The sequence below is a fragment of the Pholis gunnellus genome, assembly GCF_910591455.1.
Source record: "Pholis gunnellus genome assembly, chromosome: 4".
Taxonomy (NCBI): Eukaryota; Metazoa; Chordata; class Actinopteri; order Perciformes; family Pholidae; genus Pholis; species Pholis gunnellus.
Window position 1 is genome coordinate 8,243,802 of NC_136530.1, and position 21,904 is coordinate 8,265,705.

Here is a 21,904-nt window from a genome sequence, read left to right on the forward strand (position 1 = left end):
GAATGTCACATCTACTCATATTCAATTTATATGACTTCACCACTCTCTGATGTTTCGCTTATGGCTTCACATATTCACAAAAACAATAACCACAATAACAGCAAAACTAGTAGGATGACGTTTTAGACCATTTGAATAAAACATTCATAATTTATTTGCAACAGATATCTTTTGAGACAATACCCCCCCTGAACAGATTTCCATGCAGAGTCTGAGATGTACATCATACTATAGTTCACAATCGAAGACTGTATAATTTATGTAGTCATAGCCACAGTGATGTCACCACTTGGTTTGTGGAATACGGTTTCAAAGCCTTTAGTTTGGCATTTTGGCCGTGGCCAACTTGGTCTTTGGCTGTGGCCATCTTGGTTCTTTGCAACCAAGTACAAATTAATGCTAATAAGGCTCCTTTGAATTGTAGAATAGTCGACTTTTCTGCAATTGGAAGGAGCCATATTTAACTGCTAATCTGAGTGGCGGTAAAATGTGGTAATGAAGCAAAGGATCATTCCTACATAACGACATGGCAAATCATCAAAGAATATGCCTACATGTATTAATCAGAGCACTCACATAAGAATGTAACACTATCAGAGCATTATATATATTTTGAATTTATGAACAATTCTCTGAAATCAGCTGGGGGAGGCACGTAGAAACAGCTATTTAGTCTGTTCTACTCCTCTGGATGAAGTGCTTCCCGGTGGACACAGGCCCTAAGGAACTTCCATATTGGCCTCACTTTTCAGAACCAGAGGTTGCCTCCTGGGATGGAGTTGCTTCTGCTTTGGGTCCACCAATCCTGCTCTTCTGCTCTAATCTAATAAAATCAACCTCGAGGTGGGATGTGACCCCACAGTGTAAGATGGAGCAGGTCCATCGGACTAGTTCTGTTTCGCCGATATACATGTATGCACATTTCTGTGTGCTGCTCTGCATGTTGGGTAAGCCTGCAGAGCTGTTGGACCCTGTGCTCACGGAACTATGTAAAATACATCTATGATGCAATGCATCCCCAATATTGTGTGTGGTTAGTCCCAGCTCATACTGTACCTCTCCATTATGACTTTCAAACAATGCACAATTCATTTCAGATGAGGATGTAATTATCCTCTGTAGTGTGTGCAACATTATACAGTATACATACTAAACTAGTCTGTCTGTTGATTTTATTACATGAACACTAAGTAGAGCCAGCAGCATTGAAATCAAATCAGTTACACGGTTTTGTGTAGCCCTGGACGGGGGATGAAATGTTCAAGACTTTGGCAGAAAGGTCAGTTGTTGATGTTATTGCTGACTAGACAGCAACAGGGAATTTGATTGAGCCATGTTGTAAGATTTTTGAAGTATAGAAAGAAGCTCAGATAGAGGATCAGCCTGCAATCAGACAAAGATCATAGACAAAGTTAAAATGGTTTTCTAGTTAACTCGAACTACCCCACGATATCTACCCCAGAATATCATGTCTTATTAAAATTGTATTAGCACAGAAAAGAATCCTAAGAGCAGTGCACTGTGAACTCAAAATGAAAGCTGAAGCTCTGAACTCTTCATCGATGTGGTGTCACAGTCACCATACAGTATGTTGGAATGGTTCTAAGCCTCTGGCCTGAATGGTCTGTGATTCAGACGAATAATACCAGCCTGCCAGCAAAGGGGAAAGATAGATTGTATTCTCTATGTATTGAAGAAATGTATTAAGCACAGGCTATGGCAAAAACAGCTCATAAAACATTCTGTGAAGATTTAGAAGCAGAGTTAGCTATTTATCATTAGCAATAAATCGAAGAGAATTCACCATAATGGCTTTCTCACCAATTGCTTGGTCCCCGGAAGTGCTGCTTGCAGAGCTGTCAAGAAGCGCTTATCACTGGTTGACAGAGATGCTCACAAGTCATTTTTAGCAAGTCCAAGTCAAGTCTCAAGTCTTTGGTCATGAGTCCAAGTCAAGTCTCAAGTCTTTGGACATAAGTCCAAGTCAAGTTTTAAGTCTTTGGTCATTAGTCTAAGTCAAGTCTCAAGTCTTTGGTCATGAGTCAAAGTCAAGTCTCAAGTCTTTGGACATAAGTCCAAGTCAAGTTTTAAGTCTTTGGTCATTAGTCTAAGTCAAGTCTCAAGTCTTTGGTCATGAGTCAAAGTCAAGTCTCAAGTCTTTGGACATAAGTCCAAGTCAAGTTTTAAGTCTTTGGTCATTAGTCTAAGTCAAGTCTCAAGTCTTTGTTCATGAGTCAAAGTCAAGTCTCAAGTCTTTGGTCATGAGTCCAAGTCAAGTTTTAAGTCTTTGGTCATTAGTCTAAGTCAAGTCTCAAGTCTTTGGTCATGAGTCAAAGTCAAGTCTCAAGTCTTTGGTCATGAGTCAAAGTCAAGTCTCAAGTCTTTGGTCATAAGTCAAAGTCAAGTTTCAAGTCTTTGGACATAAGTCCAAGTCAAGTCTCAAGTCTTTGGTCATAAGTCAAAGTCAAGTTTCAAGTCTTTGGACATAAGTCCAAGTCAAGTCTCAAGTCTTTGGACATAAGTCTAAGTCAAGTTGCAAGTCTTTGGGCATAAGTCCAAGTCAAGTTTCAAGTCTTTGGACATAAGTCCAAGTCAAGTCTCAAGTCTTTGGACATAAGTCTAAGTCAAGTCTCAAGTCTTTGGTCATAAGTCAAAATCAAGTTTCAAGTCTTTGGGCATAAGTCCAAGTCAAGTCTCAAGTCTTTGGATTGAGCATTCTATCTTTTGCTGCATGTCATGTGGTCTGCTTAGAACACTGCATAGCTATATCTAAGGAATTCAAAGGCTGAGCAGCATTACCATCACTCCTTTATTCATGAGCAGACAGTATCAGTAAGTGTTGTCACGATACTGGAATTTATAACTTTGAAACAAAAATGTAAAATAGATAGAAAGAGACAATGCACTACAACATTGCAGGCATTCTCATCAGATGGTGCATATTAGAATAGTAGCTCGTCAGCAGCCTCCCAAAACAATAAAACAGCAGTCGACAGACAACTTAGCCCATCAGCACACTGTTAAATTACAGCCATCAGCACCCCCTCCCCCCCTCTGGATCTAAACTCTCATCTCTAGCACCAGGAGAACAATCTGCAGAGTAATTAGCCTCTACCAACAGACAGTTACAGAGAGAAGGAGGACATTTGGCTTGATTAAATTATTAAACCACACAAACAAAAAACAAAAGCAGCATCAAAGAGGCACTGCGGCTCTCCTTCAAAGCTCCTCGCTGTTCCCTAAATACAGAATACAGAGAACGTGTTCTCCCAAGCCACTAGTTGGCATAATTAGCTAAATGTGTGCATTTGTGCATGAGTGTGTGTGTTTGTGTACAGTGTGATTGGACCCATTCCTCCGACTGCTATCTAAAATAACCAAGTGGTTAACGACAACATGATGCCAGGGAGGCCCCCCCCCCCCACCCCCCACCCCAACACCACCGTACACACACACAGTACTCGCGTCTACACACATACACATTAAACAATACTCTAATTACAACATTTATAACTCCCCCTTGCCTGCTGCATCTCTCCAACCCCCAACACACAAATCCGTGAATCTGGAATTGAATTTAGCCCAAGTTGAGGGCTGCGCTGGCATGAAAAGACTATTTGATTAGAACGGCAGTTGTTTCATTTGTGGTGCAGCAGATTGCAGAGCCTCTCTATCCGGTGTGCAATCTGTATTCATTACTCGGTGTAAAAGGATGATCCATGTCCTGACACCAGGCTCATCATTTCATGCAGATGCACAGCAGCTCCACAAGGCCCTTACCAAGCCACCATACCATGCCTCCCCCTGAAACCTCTGCTAAACTCTTCTCCTTCTCCCCTGCTCACCACCTTATCCCTCTTTCCTCGTTTCTTTTCCTCTCTTCCCAATGCTATAGCATCTTATCTTTGTTTCTCTGATGACGTTTTGGGCTCAAATGAGTAAAGCTGTGCCAAACGTACAACTGGTTGGCGGGTTAGATATTGACACATAAACGTAGTGTTGACATTAATCAACGTAAATCAGTGGTATTACATTAATAAACGCTAAAAACATTCGGAACACGATTACCTTCTTTGAATATTCCATTTAGCCGTAGCGGTTACAGGTAAAAGAAAAGATATTTTGTTCGTGTAACAACACCCTCTTTCTAAAGAGCCAAAGCCAAAGAACAGTTTACAGAACCTCACTCCGCTCATTTCTCTCTCTTCCCTCGTTCTTTTCTGTCTGCATTGATTGCCCCACCACCTTTCTTTTTATTCCATGCTGTGGCTTACAAACCCTGCTCTTTCTTTTCAAGGACTGCAAAGGCCTGCTGGCATCTTGCCACCACCAGCCTCAAAAAGGCAAAACTGTCAAAAGGAAACTGCAAGGCATTCTGAGCCCTTTATTTGAGCATGTGTGAATTGGTCTGCACAAGTCTAATCCTTCCCCCGTTTCCACGTGTGCATTATGCACCTGCAGCCACAAAAACAGCAAAGGTTCGCCAGCACTCTCTTCGCACACTTGACTGCTCTTTGCACTCTGCGCCTTGATTCGCGAAATTAGCGTCTAGAGTCCCCTTTGGCAGCATTTCACTCCGCCATGCTGCTGGGCTCCGAATGGATGGCCTACTGATGACTGTCCTGATGGGCGCACACACACACACCAAACCCTCTACAGATGTTGCCATGCCAGCCAGACGTGTCACAACTGCAAGCTGTTTCATGACTTTTCACACATATACAAAAACAGAAGTCCCAAACTTTCATAACTGTAGATGCTTGCACTTTTATATTTTGTCAAAAGAGTACTGTGAGATGATTGTTACAGATCAATAGGAAAACTGTAGTATTAGGCATGCATATTGTATTCTTAACCCTACAAGTACCAGGAAACTGTGAGCTCAGAGCTATACATGAGTCTCTGCGTAATAAAAAGTGTCTGCTTTATTTCCAAACATGCCCTTAAGCTCTGTGCCTCCTTTTTAAAGTGAATCAAGCTAAAAATAAAGCAATGAATTTTGATAAGGAACCTTGCGTCAGCAGCGATAACCCAGAGGAAACTCATTTTGCTATCAGGGAGACTATTTGAAAATTCACTCTGTGCTGTTGTCACATCCTTTTGTCCATGTCATTATGAAGTGATCTGGGGAGCATCAGCCTTGACAATAAGGAAGGATGCCTTAGTTCGTCTTAACAGAACAAGGTCACTTAAGATACCCTACGCTCCCTGACACAACTGTCTGATGTCTTGTATGTCTTTCAAAACCACACAAGTCTTTCCAGAACTTCCTTCTGGGGTTTGAAACTAGGATCCTAAACTTTCTGGGCCCGTGTGGTGTGTTTGTGAAGTGAAATAATCCCTTTGGCAGAGTCACACAGAAGCCACTGCCTCGCCTTTAGAGACTGTAGAGAGGGGAGGCTTAAAACATGAACTTCCAAAGAAGAAGACCACAAGCACACAGGATACATGCCTATCTACCTTGTGCCATATGCTGCAAAGGCAGACGGGGAAGAACAGCCAAAGGACTAAACATGACATGGCCAGCATGAGTCTTTTAGACGGACAGGGCAATGAGACAAGCAGCCCTGTTGACAAGCATGTAAGTGGGTTTGAGAGAGTGAGTATTCAGGAGCTTTTGCCTTGTGTATGTTGTTGACAGTATGGGTAGACCTGATAGAAGTGCAGGAGTCTAATACTAAAGCTATACAGCCTCCAATGTGGTCCTGCAATGGAAAAATTGCCACCAACCAGCTGTCTGCAGTGCACGCTCACGGGCACGCTACGCCAGCAATGATTAGCCCACATTCATCCAACGGTGCTCGCTAGAGACCCGCCCGTCCTCTCCTCCCTCTGTCACTGCTGAAGGACATCACAACACAGACATGACGGGGGAGAGAGAGACGCAAAAAGAACGAAAGGAAAGGCGGGACGAGGCAGAGGTGGAAGAGACAAGGGGGAGTGGAGAGTCCCGACACACTTCAGCAAACCTGAGAGGACCGGGAGGAGCGGGGTTGAAGTGCAATGCGTCGATCCACATAGACATGGGCCGAGACAGGCCGTCTACACCAAAACGTTGTCCAGAGCCGGCGAAGCAGTGCTCGGATAAGAACCTCTATTATGCAGCCTGGCATTGATGTTACACACATCACAACCAGCAGCTGACTTCCCAGAAGTGCCGCCAACAGGCTCTATTTAGGATGGGAGGGAAATGTATTGCTTACATGAATCAGTCATTTCTCGTAACTACACTCCTCCTCCTCCTCCTATACCCTCTCTTCCTGCTTCTGTCTCTTCTGGATGGAAAAAAAAAATCAATGTGCATCACATCCATTACCCTGCTCTCTCTCTCTCACTCTCCTTTACTTTATTTGTTTTTTTCCCCTGCTTTAGCACAAGATGTCAGCATATTAATGATGCATCTTTCAAACTGATAAGTAAATTGCACATTTAGAAAATGACACATTGTAGACGATGTTTGAAGGCCTTTTAAACCCAATTAGGCGTCATGACATGTGACATCAGATAGAATATTGAAATTATTTATAGAATTGGTTCTAGCCCAATCACATTCTGTTTCAAACAGAAGCTGCATAAAAGTAGGACTGGTTGATTAGCATCACCAAGACAAGATCCATAATGGCTCTGTGATAATTTGACCATTCTATTTTATGTTTCACTTTATGTGCCATCCGACTTATTCTCCTCGACAAATTGTAAAACATCTCTGACGATGAATTTAAATAGGCGAGCATTGTCTGAAACAGCAAAGTGATGACGGCTCTTTGGGGATTCTGGGTAACACATGGCCAATTCTGCTTCAGTTCGTCCTCTTTCCCTGATTATGGAGAGTAACCGCCCTGCTCTGTGCTGTGCTTTCCCCGGACAAGTGAGGCTTACAAATCACCCCTGCAGCATTTGGAAGAGCTGGAGGAGTTGAAGGCACTCGGCACGAGGTTTTACTGCCTGTCTTCTATGAATGTCTCCCTGAAGGCTCCTATGATAATAGCTCACAGCCGTGCCCTTCACGGGGGCTGACATCAAGCACACCCCTACAGCAGAATGGAACGGCATATCAACTTACCCAATGGGGTGTCATATCAACCCATCCACTGGTTTCTGGTCATAACATAGGCAGAAGTTGAAATGAAATAGTACTAGCTGTTAGGGGTTGGGCGATGTCTACCGATGTCCACAGTGATACATCATGAAGGACAATTATATTGTTGATCAAACTGTGATGATATGTTCAAATTCATTTATATGAATTAATAATATTCAGGTATCTCGCGCCCATGGACGGATTAAGAGACAATGGGCACAGGCATGCAAAAGGCCCCACTACCCGACCAAGACACACAGACTTTATAGTTAATTGTTTTGCTTCTTTTCATTGTTGTTCTGTCTATCTTTGTGGTCATTTTGTGTCTCTTTGTAGTCGTTACTCATCTCTCTGATGAGTAATTTTCATCTCTGCTGGTACAGTATTATCCCTCCTCTCCACTGTTTCACCTTCTTAACATGCTTTCTTTGCTGATGAAACCAAAGTCAACAATGCCAATCTCAGATATCTTTGATGCATCCAGATAGAAGTTCAAGACTCACACCTCTCCCGGCGAACTGGGAAACACAACAGGAAATACTATAAGTAGCAGTTGTTAGGTTGTGCAACAATTGCTTGTCAATGAATGAAATAGTCAGTGACAGTTGTGATGACTAATTGTTTGTCTAGCAGTTTTTTGAGGCTGTAGTTTTTACCTAAATGCTGATGTTGGCATACTGACATGTATATCATGTTCACCATTTCTGTTTAGCATGTTAGCATGCTAATATATGCTAATTGACAGTAAACACAAAGCAGAGGCTGTTGCTGTTTTTAGTTTTGTATGTGTTTTGTCATAAATGACAGTATTAAGATGTTGGTGCTCGAGGATCACCAAAATCATTACAATCAAAAAAAAAGTAATCATCCAGAAATGGTCTTTTAGGAATTTCTTTTTGTTTTCTTCTTTTTTACAGACCATAACAAAGTTGATAACTAATTTAAGTAAGTTATCGTATCACAGAAAATTAAGAGTAAAACAGACTTTTCATAACATTTGTGTCTCCTTATGGCCCAGTAGAGTCTCTAACCAATTACTCTGCAGAAGCATTTTTTTGCTTCTCCCAGAGAATATATGCTAAACCAAGCAAAACCTCATGGAGTGTCCCGGTCATTGCAACCAACGTAACCAGAATTGGTCTGAGCTTTTTGGGGTAAGTGAGTGGTTCTAAAAACACAAAAAAGAAAGGACATACAAAAAAGAGACATTCATCCATCCAGCCATCCATCATAACCGGTGCAACGGTGAAGCCAATTTCCACAAAGCTGCTAAGCTGATTGAGGCAGACCAAATCTGTTTCACCAGCTTACATTCCTTCAAAATGGCCATCTCACTTCCAATATCACGGGCTTTTACTGTTCCCCATTCCCCTGGCTCAGGCTGAGAGTTAGCAAGGCTTAGCTGGATGAAACACTCCAACAGCCCAGTTCTCCCCTGGAACCCACTGATATCTCTATAGCACAGCCTCTCCCTACATAGCTACACTTAGTTGGTTTATTTACTATTATTCTTTGTCTGTTGAATTTGTCTGTTGAATTTTTTGTTTCAAATCATAACAACATTACAACCATTAGGATGTAAACGAAAGACGTATGTGAATTCTGACGATTCTAAGCAAACAGACAATCTAATCACAGAGTCTATGTACACACACACACACACACACACACACACACACACACACACACCTTGGCAAAATGCACACGCAGCACTTAACCACAACACCTTCTACTGGAGTAGATTAAATTCACACAAGGCCTCTTTGAAGAAGGAAATTGGAGAGATAAGAAACAGATTTCAATGAAAGAAGCTTGCGAGGGGGCCTATAGAGAGAGGCCGTGGAAGTGCGCAAAGAATATGTTTGTTCACCTGTAAGCTTACTCTTGCATGTGCCACTGTGCAGAGCGTGATCATATACACGATACTTAGCAATCTATTGTCATTTATTGTCGTGTGTTCCCCTCCCCGCTTGCTGTCTCTCTCTCTGTCTCTCACACTTTCCCTGTCATTTTGCCACAACAGCAAATATCCTGTTGGCCCAGGCTGCAGACTGCTGGTGCTGGTCTATCTGGCCCTGGGATCGATCCGGCTCCAAGCCGAGGCCTCCCATTCATCTCAGAGCCATAAAATGTGATTAGTGCTGACTACAGCACTGCAGGGAGATGGTCTGATAGGCCTGATAGCCTCAGATAGGCTGGGTTGGACACTCTACAGGAAGACAGCAGCAACAGCATGCAGTGGATTCATCCTTGCCTTTTTTCTCTCCGTTTTGCTTTTTTCTCACTCTTATCTTCGTCAGCGTCTTTCCCCCTCCCCCTTTCTATCTTACTCTGTCCTTATGTTTGGCTTTCTTCCCACTCTCTCTAAACTGTATCTCTCATTTTTTTGGTTCGCTTCCTATCTAAGACTGACAAGATTTTATGCGCAGAGGTTACATTGCAGCACAAAACTTGTAGTAAATGCCAATTTCTTCTTATCCCGCAAAGTTATTATCAAATGGAATAACAAGCCTCCGTCCCTCTAAAGCCACACCCACTGAACCCACATACAGTGTATCTCTGTGGCATGTGACCACCTCTCTCGGCCAATCACGGAGCTCAGAGATGGCAAGTGGCAGAATCAAGCTTGAAGTGTAGGAAATAGCTGACTGCCTCAATTCCGAGGAACAACCTCTGTGGTGGTGTTATGAGCACACTGTTCTTATGCACTGAGATGTGTTAGAGGGCCTTCTGGGAGGTATAGTGACAATCTGTCTCTGAAAACAGATTTCTGCACATGAACGCAGAATCTGTAAGCAAATGGCCAAGACTTTGGTATCTGAGAAGTTCTGGCTTCCGTCTGTAGTAGTCCTAGTAGCATTGACCTATAAAGTAATAAACGTCTACTTTCTCTTTGAACAGATATCTGCATATGAATGCAGATATACAATCGGGTCAAAGACTCTCAACTCTAACTCCATTTTCGAGTCCACAAGTTGGACTGTAATCAGACTGTAAACAATGACCGATGTCCGTTAGCATAAAGACTGCTTTGTTTTTATAGTAAAGTAGTCTAACTGTGCTTCCTATCCAGAGGTGAAGTGGAAAAGATGTATTTATCAGTTTGATTTGTTTGAAGCAGCCAATAATGTATTTGTCAAACTTGCATAACAGCAGTTTTACTCATAACAAGCTTTTTTCAGGAAGAAGAGTCCTGGCACATTTCAGGACATTGGTGTAAGAAGTTGGTAGATATTGTATGATTGAGCCAATTTAGCACCCTTAAAGTAAAAGGCCATGTGTGTTATGGAAAGTAGGATGGAATTATGAGAGAAATCCTGCTTTATGATTAATGGTAACAGTATAGAAGACAGCATGCTGACCTGTGTCTCACGGACGTTCTCCACCGTGAAGTTGAACCAGACTCTGAAGCGGGGGTTGCAGGTGTCAGGGCGGATGAAGAGGTCAAACTCAAACTCACTGATGTAGTCCACCCGGCCGAGGTTTCCTGCAGAGGGAGTGAAACAGCTTACATTAGCTTTAGGCAGAACTCAGCAGACCACAACACAGAACCACAGTGGATCGTTTCTTCTGCATTCCTTAAAGTTCACAATCAGTAGACTCGAAACATTACAAACAGACAGACGGGCAATCACAAGACAAAATGATGCTATGGCACAGCCTCATTTCAAATTGAGGATCTGCTTTCAAAGACAGACGTATTAAATCGATAAGTATCTACTAATAGTGCTTCACTGTCATGGTGGTCTCCTGCATGGTTTATTACTGCATGTACAGCATCTGCACATTTAGCTACATTGGAAAGTATTTTCAAACCAAGTCAATGCCCACAGAGAGCAGTTACCAGGAGGAGCAGAAAGACCAACAGACGGGGCTTTTCCAGCCATCCATATCTGACACAGAATATACCATCCACAGCAAAAAGATCCAGATGATCAGCGGAAGGATAATTAATCCGATGGGAACTATTTCCTTGCTTCCAATTCTCATAGCTGTCTATAAGATGACTGGCTAGTAGATGATTACATGACAAGCTTTCTAAATATAGTCCCTGTCTCTATCTTCTGATTCATATGTGGGCACACATGTAGTGGAGACTCGTGTGGTGCATCACGCGTGAATTAATGATTGTCAAAGAAAAAAGACAGGGGGGGGGGGGGGGGGGGGGGGGTGAGAAGAGAGGGTGTTAGCCTTCATGTCGGAGATGCGCGGGGAAAAAATGACAAATTGACAGCTTATTTTCCCAGAATGCTGTGCTTAACCCAATACATGAGACCAGTCAATTCCAGGCAGCTGTTAAAGAGTTAAGTTCGCTGGCAAACATGGGCAGACCACAAGGCTCAACTCTACATCAGGGCGCTGTTTACCACCTGGTGGCAAGTAGTACCACAGCAGCAGCACGCACACACAGACACAGCTGATTACAGACAGATGGGCTAACTACCACACTGTCAAAGTAGATCCCTCTCCTTCTGCCATTGGACAGACCTAATCCACTACTCAGCTTGCAATACACACACACACACACACACACACACACACACACACACACACACACACACACACACACACACACACACACACACACACACACACACACACACACACACACACTCTGCTCTGTTCCACTGATGCTACCTACAGAAGTGCTATCATCCGTTTCTATAGGACTGCAGAAAACTACAAGGCGCTACGATATTCAAACAAGACCAGTATTTCTTGTTAACATTTGTATATTTAACACAGTGTGCAGCAGTAACACACAAGCAGCGAGAAATAAATTGCAAGAGGCTATTGTGCAACAATACGCTGATGACTGATCCTTATTTACATTTGAAGCCCATCCACCAACAGCCTCCGCAGCTAGCACTAATGGTGAGTGGCGTCTCATTCCAGCACACTGGAGCCTGGAAAAAATGTCTCTCTGCAGGCCGCTTCAAGTGTTTAAAGGGAGTGGCTGAGCTATGCTGAAATATTGTTGTACTTCATCTACTCAGTCATAGACTTTATTCAAGAACTCTGCATTCAGGAAGCATTTGCAGCACAAGATAGTCAGACAATAAAAGACAGAGAGAGAGGCAAGAAGTCCATATGTTGATAAATTACCTTTATTGTGCAGAAATGACATGTTAAGACTTACGCATGTCTGTCTTTCTGTCTGTATATGTGCGCATGTTCCTGCATGTAGGAAGATACATGTCGACACAACATTGTGAAAATAATTCTACAATAAAAGTGTGAAATCAACTGCATGACCTATTCGTTTATCTAGCTGCCTCTTACATGTGAGCAGGCACATTTCAATTTCCATTTCGCAGCGGACGGATTCTCGCGATATCACAAGATCCCGCGAGAATTGTGGATCATACGAATATCCATGTTGTCAGGCTTCAAGTAATGCGTTTGAAGCCAATGGCAACTGGGGGCGTGGTTTAGATGTGTGTGACGACACAGATTGACGACTCTTCAAAAATACAAATGTGTGAAAAACGTTGTGTAAATTATGTATTTATCACTTAGCGCATGTGGTATTTAAGCATGGGAAATATGGACTCTCTTATCTTCATTTCATTCTAAACTTACATGAGTAATCAAAATCACATGGTGAATTTTAAAGTATGTTAAACTCTATTATTTTGTGCATTCCAGATATAATATTTGTTTATTTATGATCACAGTGAACCGCCGTATCTTGACATGATAACTTTTGTGTGATGTCATCACTAAGCGAGAGATGATTGATTCGATGACTGAGGCGCCGACTGTCCAGCCCCATAGTTTGTTTTGCACGGTGATTAGCTGGCTAAGAAGTGGCAGGCAGGCAGGCAGGGACTAGCGTTTTGGCTGGTTTTGCAATGCAATCTTGAGCCATTGAATGCAGATAAAGCCAGGAGCAGGCGGAGGGTTGAACCAGACACAGCTGCAGCTAGCAAGCACGGACAAAGAAGAGGAGACAGACGGCAGAGCAGCACCTGTTCCACAAAGATGTGGATCAAATCGATCATCTCTCATACCGACATCACAGCCATTCAGGGCCGACGCTGCCAAATACAGCCTATTACACCGAGTTGATAATGGCTCCAAAGGTCACCCCTCCTATCAGAGTCTTATTCAATGATAAAAACACAACCACTCTCTGAGGGCGCTTTCATTATCTATATAGGGGCATGTGCTTTTGTAGATTTAAAGTGTAAATGCGCCTAAACCATTATCAGAATTCAATACATTGATTTGTGAGCCTCCACTGTGAAAACCATCCTCACATCATTATAGAATTTCACTACACAGTCAACTGGAAATAACCTGAAAATGACGCCAATCAATGCTTCTCCGTGATTGGTTCGGTTGCATTGCAGTGAGTGAAACTACTGTATGTCGTTAAGCCAGAAGAAGATTGGACAGGTTGTTACAAATGCTGTCACAGAAACAAAAACTGTGATGGTAATTTACTTTGTTTTCAATGCGTTCTCACAAATCAGGGGTTTCGCTATCATTGCGGATGATGATGATGGAAAGATTTTGCAAAACATCACAGTAATTATAAAAGATGCAGAAAGAATACGCTGCGAGCTGGATGCACGGCACAATCGAGTTTTATTCACACAATTAAGAATGAATTGGGCGTAAATGGGGCCAATATACTGTGTTTGTCTTCGTCACCTCACAGGAATTCATCCACAACAGAACTTTGTGGGGCAAGTGTGACAAAAGACTTCTAGACGGTACTTGTGACGCCCTCCGGCTGCCTGTGGTGGCACTCACTGAATCCTGAATGAAATACGGAGGTGTACAACCACCGTGTGTGTGTGTGTGTGTGTGTGTGTGTGTGTGTGTGTGTGCACGCAAAGTGAAGCTATATATTTGAATTCACAATAATCCCAAACTGAGAGGGAAAATAAATCAAAACAGCTTCATGGAGAATCTGTAGGAAGGTGAGCAAAGCTTAGCAAAAACCTTCTCACACCCTCGATTTATAGCAGGCTTCTTATTGTTACACAATTTGTCCCCTTTAAGGTTTGCAACTTATTTTGTATTACAAATTCCTACAGTACTCCAAAATCCCTATATACAAGCTATGAATCTCTACTATTACGTATACAACCCTGGTACCACTGTTACCGGCCGGTTTTCTGCAGAAGAGCCAAAAGATAGAGACCAAACTCAGTATCTGTGTGCTTATGAATACTGTAGCACGGGCAGCAATAGACAGCAGCCATGGGCGGCTGGGTTATTGAGCCTGATGCTGGAGGGCCTGACGTGAGAGATGGCTGCGGCTTCAACGTTAGGATTACATGTTCAGCCCGCGGAGCAGCGGGCATATGACACGCCATTGATCCCCGTTTTAATTTTATGGTGGCTACCTCCAGATTCTAACGCTTCGGTGGGCCCGTAGCTTGACCCTTTTAATCAATCCCACATAATTTAGTATTTAACTCGCGTAAACGGCCAACTGATTTTTGTGAAATGCCCTCTGAACTAGATAAAGCAAAGACAAGTTATGTTGAGTCTGTGTGATGTTGAGAAGCCATGCACAGAACACCCGATTTGTCAAGAATTATTTTCGGTTCTTTGTAGAACAGACAGACTGTGTAAGTGTAAGTGAAGCTAATGCACGACAGACTGCGAGAAGATGAGAAAGAAGGGGAGAAAATACACCATTTCCAGTCCTTGAGATCTCTTGCATAATTCCTCTTGAGTATCATCACTCCCCATATTCTTCTTCAGCGGTGTCTTGGCAGGTTATGTTGAATATCAATCTTTGTCCTTGAGGGAAAACTAGTGCAGCGGTTAGACATTAACAAATTGGTTTTCAACGAACAGCTTAGCCCTGCTGGTGCAGCCCAACAGAACACAATTGCTGGTTCTGAACAAGATTTTACACATGACAGCCTCTCCTTGAGGAAAACCCTGAACAAAACCCTCCGTCTCTCTCTATCTTAGTCTGTCTTTCTCCGATTGCTCCTCTCCCTCCGTCTCTCTCACACACACACACACACACACACACACACACACACACACACACACACACACACACACACACACACCCAGGGAAGCAAATGAAGTAAAAATAGCAAATTTCAGAGTATTTCTTTCAAGAAAAGTGGAAATCACATAACACTGTATGTTTGTGCTGAAAACAAACGTGTTTGTAAAATGGGTATGAAACCTGCGTCATTACACAGGGCCATAGGCAAGTAAACAGGGTGCAAACATGAGGTGGCCAAGTGGACAGTCAGTCATCTACACATGGGCTCACAGCCTCAGTGTGTGTGTGTGTGTGTATGTGTGTATGAGAGAGAGCTGGAGAGGGAGCAGAAGAACCTGGCTAATGTAATCCCATTACGGAGGTACAAGAGGGAGCAGTCACAGTGCTCAGCCCACACAATGGGCCGGCCTTCAGCCTGTAGCTATACACTGGATGGATGGTTTCTGCCATGCAGATGGATCATCGTACAGCAGCAGCAGGCCCGCCTGCCTCAGGCCTGAGGTGGAACTCACTCACACAACCAGCCATTAGAATGGTAATAGGGAGTTGTTTCAAAATGAAATAGACTCCGTGGTTACAGTGCTTCCTACTTAGCAGACGTGTCGGCTGTCGTGTCCTAGATCTTGCATATTTTCACACGCAGGTTTTGTGGGAAAAATACATGAAATATCTTTGGTATACAAATTCATGTTTCTTTCTACAGCAATTAGTTTTGCTTTAACAAAATTAACAACGCCTACTTGTGACAATCTATACACATACACTCCCGCGCCAGATAGCACATTCAATTGCTTTTGACTGACATAGGCATAGCCACAACTTTGTTTAAACAGCAGACAAGAGATTAAACGAGTGCTGTACTGCTGAGGGAGACCAGCCAGGCACCTTTTTAAACTTATTTTTTTGCTGCGTTCCATTTCATTATTGGAAAACACATCAGTTTTTCCCCCCGGCTGCTCTGCGGTCTGAGGAGGATTCCTGGACACAGAAGACGGGGACTGATAAAGATAGAATTGATTCCAGCCAGCAGCAGCGGCAGCCATAGTGAAGGGGTCTCAGTTTAGACCTGCAGCTAAACGTCTGGTTTTTCTCCGCCTCTCTCTCTCTCTCCCACCGTCTCTCTCTCTCTCCCCCTCGTCTAAAGGCAAGTTGTCACAGAGGCAACATCAATCTCCTGCCTCATGACTTCTTAAAGCCTGCCTTCTCCCCTGATGCCTTATCACTTCATCTGCAGGCAAGATTAAAGAGGTCACCTCCAAGTTTCCACAATCTAACTACCTAACAGGTATACTAAACTGCAGTCTGTGTTTGAAAACTGTTTTAAAGGCCGGGATCGGATTTTTTTCCGAGTCAACCTTAAAGGAAAAGGTTCAACTTTTTTGAAAAATGTGCTCATTACGGAGAGTTAGATGAGAAGATTTGTACAACTCTCATGTCTGTACGATACACAGCCAGAAGCCTGGTAGCTTAGCATAGCATAAAGACTGGAAACAAGTGGAAACTGCTAGCCTGGATCCGTCAAAAGTGAACGATATCCAACTAAATCCGCTTACTGATTAACAAAATATATCTCATTTGTTTTAAATGTAAAAGCGACAAGTTGTGGCTTCATGGGGATTCATGTGCCAGGCTATTTCTTGGCAGTCACTTCCTGGAGTCTCCGCTGGGTTTTTTGGCAAACTCAATGTGATGATAAGACACCTTCACAACGATGCTCACATGCCATATGTAACTTTAAAAAGCGATGGGTCCTTTTAGTCATTTCCCTCGCCCAATACTTGGCGGGAAGAGAAACCTTTGTACTGTAGTCCAATTACGATGTAAATAATGAGGGACGTTGGAAAGTTCAACTAAATGTGATATGAAGCTTCAGCAGCCTGAGCCAAATCGAGTCGGTCGGACGTCTGGGATGTGTAGATACTTTGGCAGAGTCGCTAGCTCTATTAGGCCATGAAGGCAATGATACTGTCCCAAACGGAGCTAAGCTAATGTTAACCTAAGTTCAACATGAAACAGAAAGGTGATGTCTACAGTTCAATAACCAACAAAGACAAGAAGTACCACAAACCGAGTTTATCCCCCAAAGCATGGTCATTTAACTAAGTATGCATAGTGCCATCAATTATACGCCCACCAGCAATTAGAGACATCCCCTAAAATGGACAACAAGGCTCTAAGGGAAACACCTCCGCGACAAACCATGACATTACTATTTTTAACCAACTTCTGAGTCCTTTATATATCTGCATCGCACTTCACCAAGAACATGATCGGTTTAAAAAACCACGGCCTTGATTGGATATTCTCCTGTCCCCAATATCGTCCGAATGTAAATTTAAATTGGATATCTGAAACAATCTTGTCTGAAGCGTTGTATAGCCACACACATACACACACACACACACACACACACACACAATAAGTGATTGTGTATTTGTAAACATAATGTTGAAAATTGTGAAAATAATCTTACTATACAACAAAACCAGGATAAGAGCAAACAATAAGAGGGGACAATAAGGGAGGAGAAAAAAAAATCACATTGTTATGAGTGCGACTATGCTCCAGTGAGCTCCTCGTTTCAATATGAAGAAAACTGGGCCCGGGGACAGCAGTGAGATATGCAGGCAGCCCACACATATCTGATGATGTACAGGCCTGCCTGCACATTCTAAAGAGAACACATTTTCTAGCTAGCCTTTTATAATTGTATTATTTTTTTTTTTCATCCAAAAGGCCCTAGAGCTAGGCTGGTATGCTCCATCTGAAGCGGTTGGTGTAGTAATGGGTCATCGTGATGCATTCATACTGGTACTGGCTTAATTGTATTATCAATCTCATGCAGACAGTGCTTTAGCCCCACAGCTCTGGACATGCTACTGTCAGACACTCTGCATTAGTATTGGGGAGTGAACCATGAGGAATTGCAATCTTTACTTTCATCTGTTCCTCAAGCCTCAACCGGTTTGTTAGCTGGTTTTTATCAGAATTTGGGTACGGCCATCCCTCAGTTCTCATCCTCTCTCTGTCACTTTCTTTCTGTCCGTCACACTCCCTCTCTCTCTTTATCTTTTGCTTTTGGTGTGTCCTGTGTGTTGGTGGCCACAAGTCTGTTCCAATTTCATGCTATCTTTTAACAAGTTAATTATGTTGAGCCCTACAAAGACTGGGGACGGACAGAGGAGGTGGCGGTGGGACAACTGCCCAGGTCGACTCTTTGTTGTTCTATCTTGTTTTGTGTCTTCTCCTCCGAGCGCTCTCCCTCATCGCTTTTCTCTTCTCCTCTTCTCTATATTCTCTTGATGTAACTCCCTCCGTCCCTCTCCTCTCTTCCTCAGTAGTAATCTTTCCAGCGGCTCCAGTGGTGGAGGAGAGTTAGGAGATAAAAGCACGGGGAGCTGAGGAGTCCTTGGCAAGCCTAAGGCAAGGAGAAGGTCAACAGGCCTGCTAAGAAGGGCTGTTATCATCTTGGTAACATGTTATCGGAGAGCCTGCAGTAGTGTTTATTTACAGTTATTGCTCCCTCTGGGTGCACACTTCAACGCCTGGGGCTGATTGCTCTGTAATGAGTTCAAGAACACAGCGAGCCGATGTGGGAAAAGAAGAGAAACAAGGGAGGCAAGAAATCACCGGCCAATAACCAATAGGTCAGCAAGAAAAGAAAAAAGGAGGAACAGAAAAAGCCAGTCATCGCAAATGTTTTTCTTTTTCTTTCCAGAGCCTATTTCCTGCCATTCAAGAGCAAACAAATCACCTCAAAGTGGACAGCAGTTCCTCAAATGAGGTACAGCCCAGTTAATCCCGCACAGCAATAAAGTCGGCTGTATTTGTTCTAAGGCGGGACCGCTGTGCGTACTTAAAACACTTGATCTCCATCTCTAATGTCAAGAATCCCTCTCGTAATCTACTTATCCGCTGGTGCTTTTTCTGTATTTATTTGATTGGCCAGTCCAGTATTGTGTGTGCTAATCAGATTGGTCCATATTTAACAGGCTAAAAGGTGAAGTGGCAAGAGTGAATCCAGGAGTTGAGCAAATCAGGAGAGAGGATGTCTGTGTATCCAAGGGTGGGTTGCTCAACAGTGAGGAGCAACGCAGAGGAAATCTCTCATTGTGGAACAGCTTTTCAATCTAGGGAATTACATTAAGTGCTGCTACTGTCAATGCAATGCCAGCTTTTCAGAAAGGGAAAAAAAAAAGCAAAAGCAGGAAAAAGCATTACTGAATGCCATTCAAAAGCCTTGGCAGAAGATCAAGGAGTCTTTCAGCAAGCATTTTTCCAGGCACAGCACCCAAACCATCGTGCAATTAAGAGAAATTAAGATACGGAAAAATATATATATAAAAAGTCACAAAGTGCAAACATAACATTTTTTTTTTTTTTTTAATACAACATAAAAGTAATCCATCCTATGACAAGCTAATCCCTCTTTACACCATCGGATATGGGAGATTAAGAGACATAATTTGGTAAATCAATTTCGACATAATTCATCATTGATGAATAGAGGAGACTGTGGCTCAGTGGTAGAGCAGGGTCGTCCTTCAATCAGAGGATCGGCGGATTGATCCCCGGCTCCGCCAGTCCCTGTTGATGCGTCCTTGGGAAAGACACTTAACCCCAAGTTGCTCCCGTAGCTGCACCTATGTTGTATGAATGGTAGTTAGTCCTGATGGGCAGGTGGCACCTTGGTAGCCATCAGTGTATAAATGGGTGAACGATGACCTGTGGTCGGAAGACTAATAAAGCACTATACAAGTACAGTCCCATTTACCATTTACCATGAAGAGCGCAGGGAGCTTTTTGGGATGAAGTTTTACCATCTCAGCAGGAGGCTCCTGATGATTCCCAGATGTATGATGCAGAGATGAGAACTGGGAAAGAAAGGACTCCAAACATCTTTGTATCATGACATCTCTGCGTTACGTTGTGGTTAAAATCATACTAGGAGTAGGATGGAATGTACCCTCAAGAACTGAAGCACTGGGAGACAATCTCAGTGAGTGGAGTGGAGTAGTTAAAGCCAAATTAATTTAACAGTGTTTTATTTTTACAAAGAAACATGCTGGATCACAGAAAGGAATGTTTGGAAATCATTTCTTTGGACATTTTACTGATTGTTTGAGGGTGTGTTGTCTGTAACAATATTATGTCCTCATTTGTCTCCCAGTGCTACTTACTTACAAACAGCAGGTCCTTCGCTTACAGTGCTTCACGAGCAACGTTGCAACGCCGCATTAATTGCCGTGACATCATCTTCAATGCGACAAATGCTAAAATCTTTCATTAGCAACCAAACACGTCCACAATTCGCTAATTGATGGGAAAGGGGGACGCTCACAGAGTCACACAGAATTATCAATGGTCTCAGCATATTTTAGCATCTCGCAGATTATTGTTTTGATTTTCTGGGGTGCTACGTTACTGTTTTGATTAACTCTAACCGCTCGCATCAGCATCGCCTCCAGACACAGGCAGCTTTTCTCAAGTAAGAAAAGCTCTATGATGAATGGCGTTCAGACCAAAACATCAGCTAAAAGAGTGTATTGGACTTAGATTCATCCGGGGACCAGAGCCACAACTCTGGATGTGTAAATAAGCAACTGTTGGCGAACACATTTACCATAGCAACTTTAAAGAGTGATAATATGTCAATATTGTGATTTTACAGCTGATTGCATTGCCCCCAAGTGGCCAAAAAATATCCAAGAACGCAGTTTGATGAATGATTACGAATACAGTTTCCATATTTGCACGTATTGTAATTGTTGCACTCTTTATATTTTCCCACTTTGTATATCGCAACTGCTGCATCGAGATAAATAAAGTTTTATCTTTTTTTATTATCTCACCTTTAGTTCAATTCTCTGTGGAAATTTTAGTTGTAGTTTTCTCCAAATGTTTGGGGTTTTTTTTATCTACAAGAGCTTTTATCTTTAGAAACATTTTTCATGTAATTTGTAATAGTTGTACTAAAGATTGAAGTAGAGATTATTTCCTTTATGTTTGATTCTTCACTACAAACACTGTAAATACAGTAAACAGTATATTTGAAAATAAGGCTAAACATCCGAGAACCTCTCAAAACTAATAGATCCCACTTTAGTCTGAAAACTAGAGCACATTCCAACGTGTTCACTATTACAACTATTACAACTGTTTGAAATGTCCGCAGAAAAAAATCCTGATAACAGCATTTGCCCCCGAGGAGTGAATTTCAATGCTGTTTACTTTGAGCAGTAGACCTACAAGATAGCTGCCTGAATTCAGACCAAAATGTATTCTATCAAAATTCTGCTCCTATCAGTATTTCACCCTTCACTGTATAAGCATATTCTGTACATGAATCTGTGTTATCAAACAAACCCTGGCACACCAATGAAGCTCATCTCACTGAGAGGTTTTCTAAATAAATCATCAGAATAAACACAGGCATCTTGAAAAACGATGAACTGGTAAAGCATTACAAATCCTTCGCCATTTCCCTAAACCGCGCATTCTTGACTGGGATGAAAAAATGAGACGTCTGCTCTGAAACTGTGTTTATGGTGTCAGGAATTGCTCCGAAATGAATTACTGGATGAATCACTGGAGCCTTGAGCGCGAGCACCACTTGTGCAATGCCGAAACCTGGTTGCAGTAATTTTCACTTACGGCACCCTTTGTATCAAGATGCTCGAGGCAGGCCCAGAGCCAGTGAGTAGCGATGCTCCAAAGTACATTTAGAACACAAAATAGCCTAAAGCTGGAATTTAAAAACAACAACAAAGTTAAACCTGTTTGTGTCAATCATATCCTTGAATACGTATGAAGTAACAACAACGCCAATTTGTATG

The 21,904-nt window shown here is 42.6% G+C and overlaps 1 protein-coding gene across 1 annotated transcript in view; it reads right to left on the reverse strand.

Moving 5' to 3' along the window:
• agbl4 (AGBL carboxypeptidase 4) overlaps window positions 1-21,904 on the reverse strand; it is a gene marked incomplete at both ends in the record, with an annotated part of 242,749 nt that overhangs the window by 211,263 nt on the left and 9,582 nt on the right. The window contains one exon of the mRNA XM_079157501.1: window positions 10,444-10,568. Within this exon, the coding sequence (XP_079013627.1) occupies window positions 10,444-10,568 (125 nt within the window). The remainder of the gene's footprint in view (window positions 1-10,443; window positions 10,569-21,904) is intronic.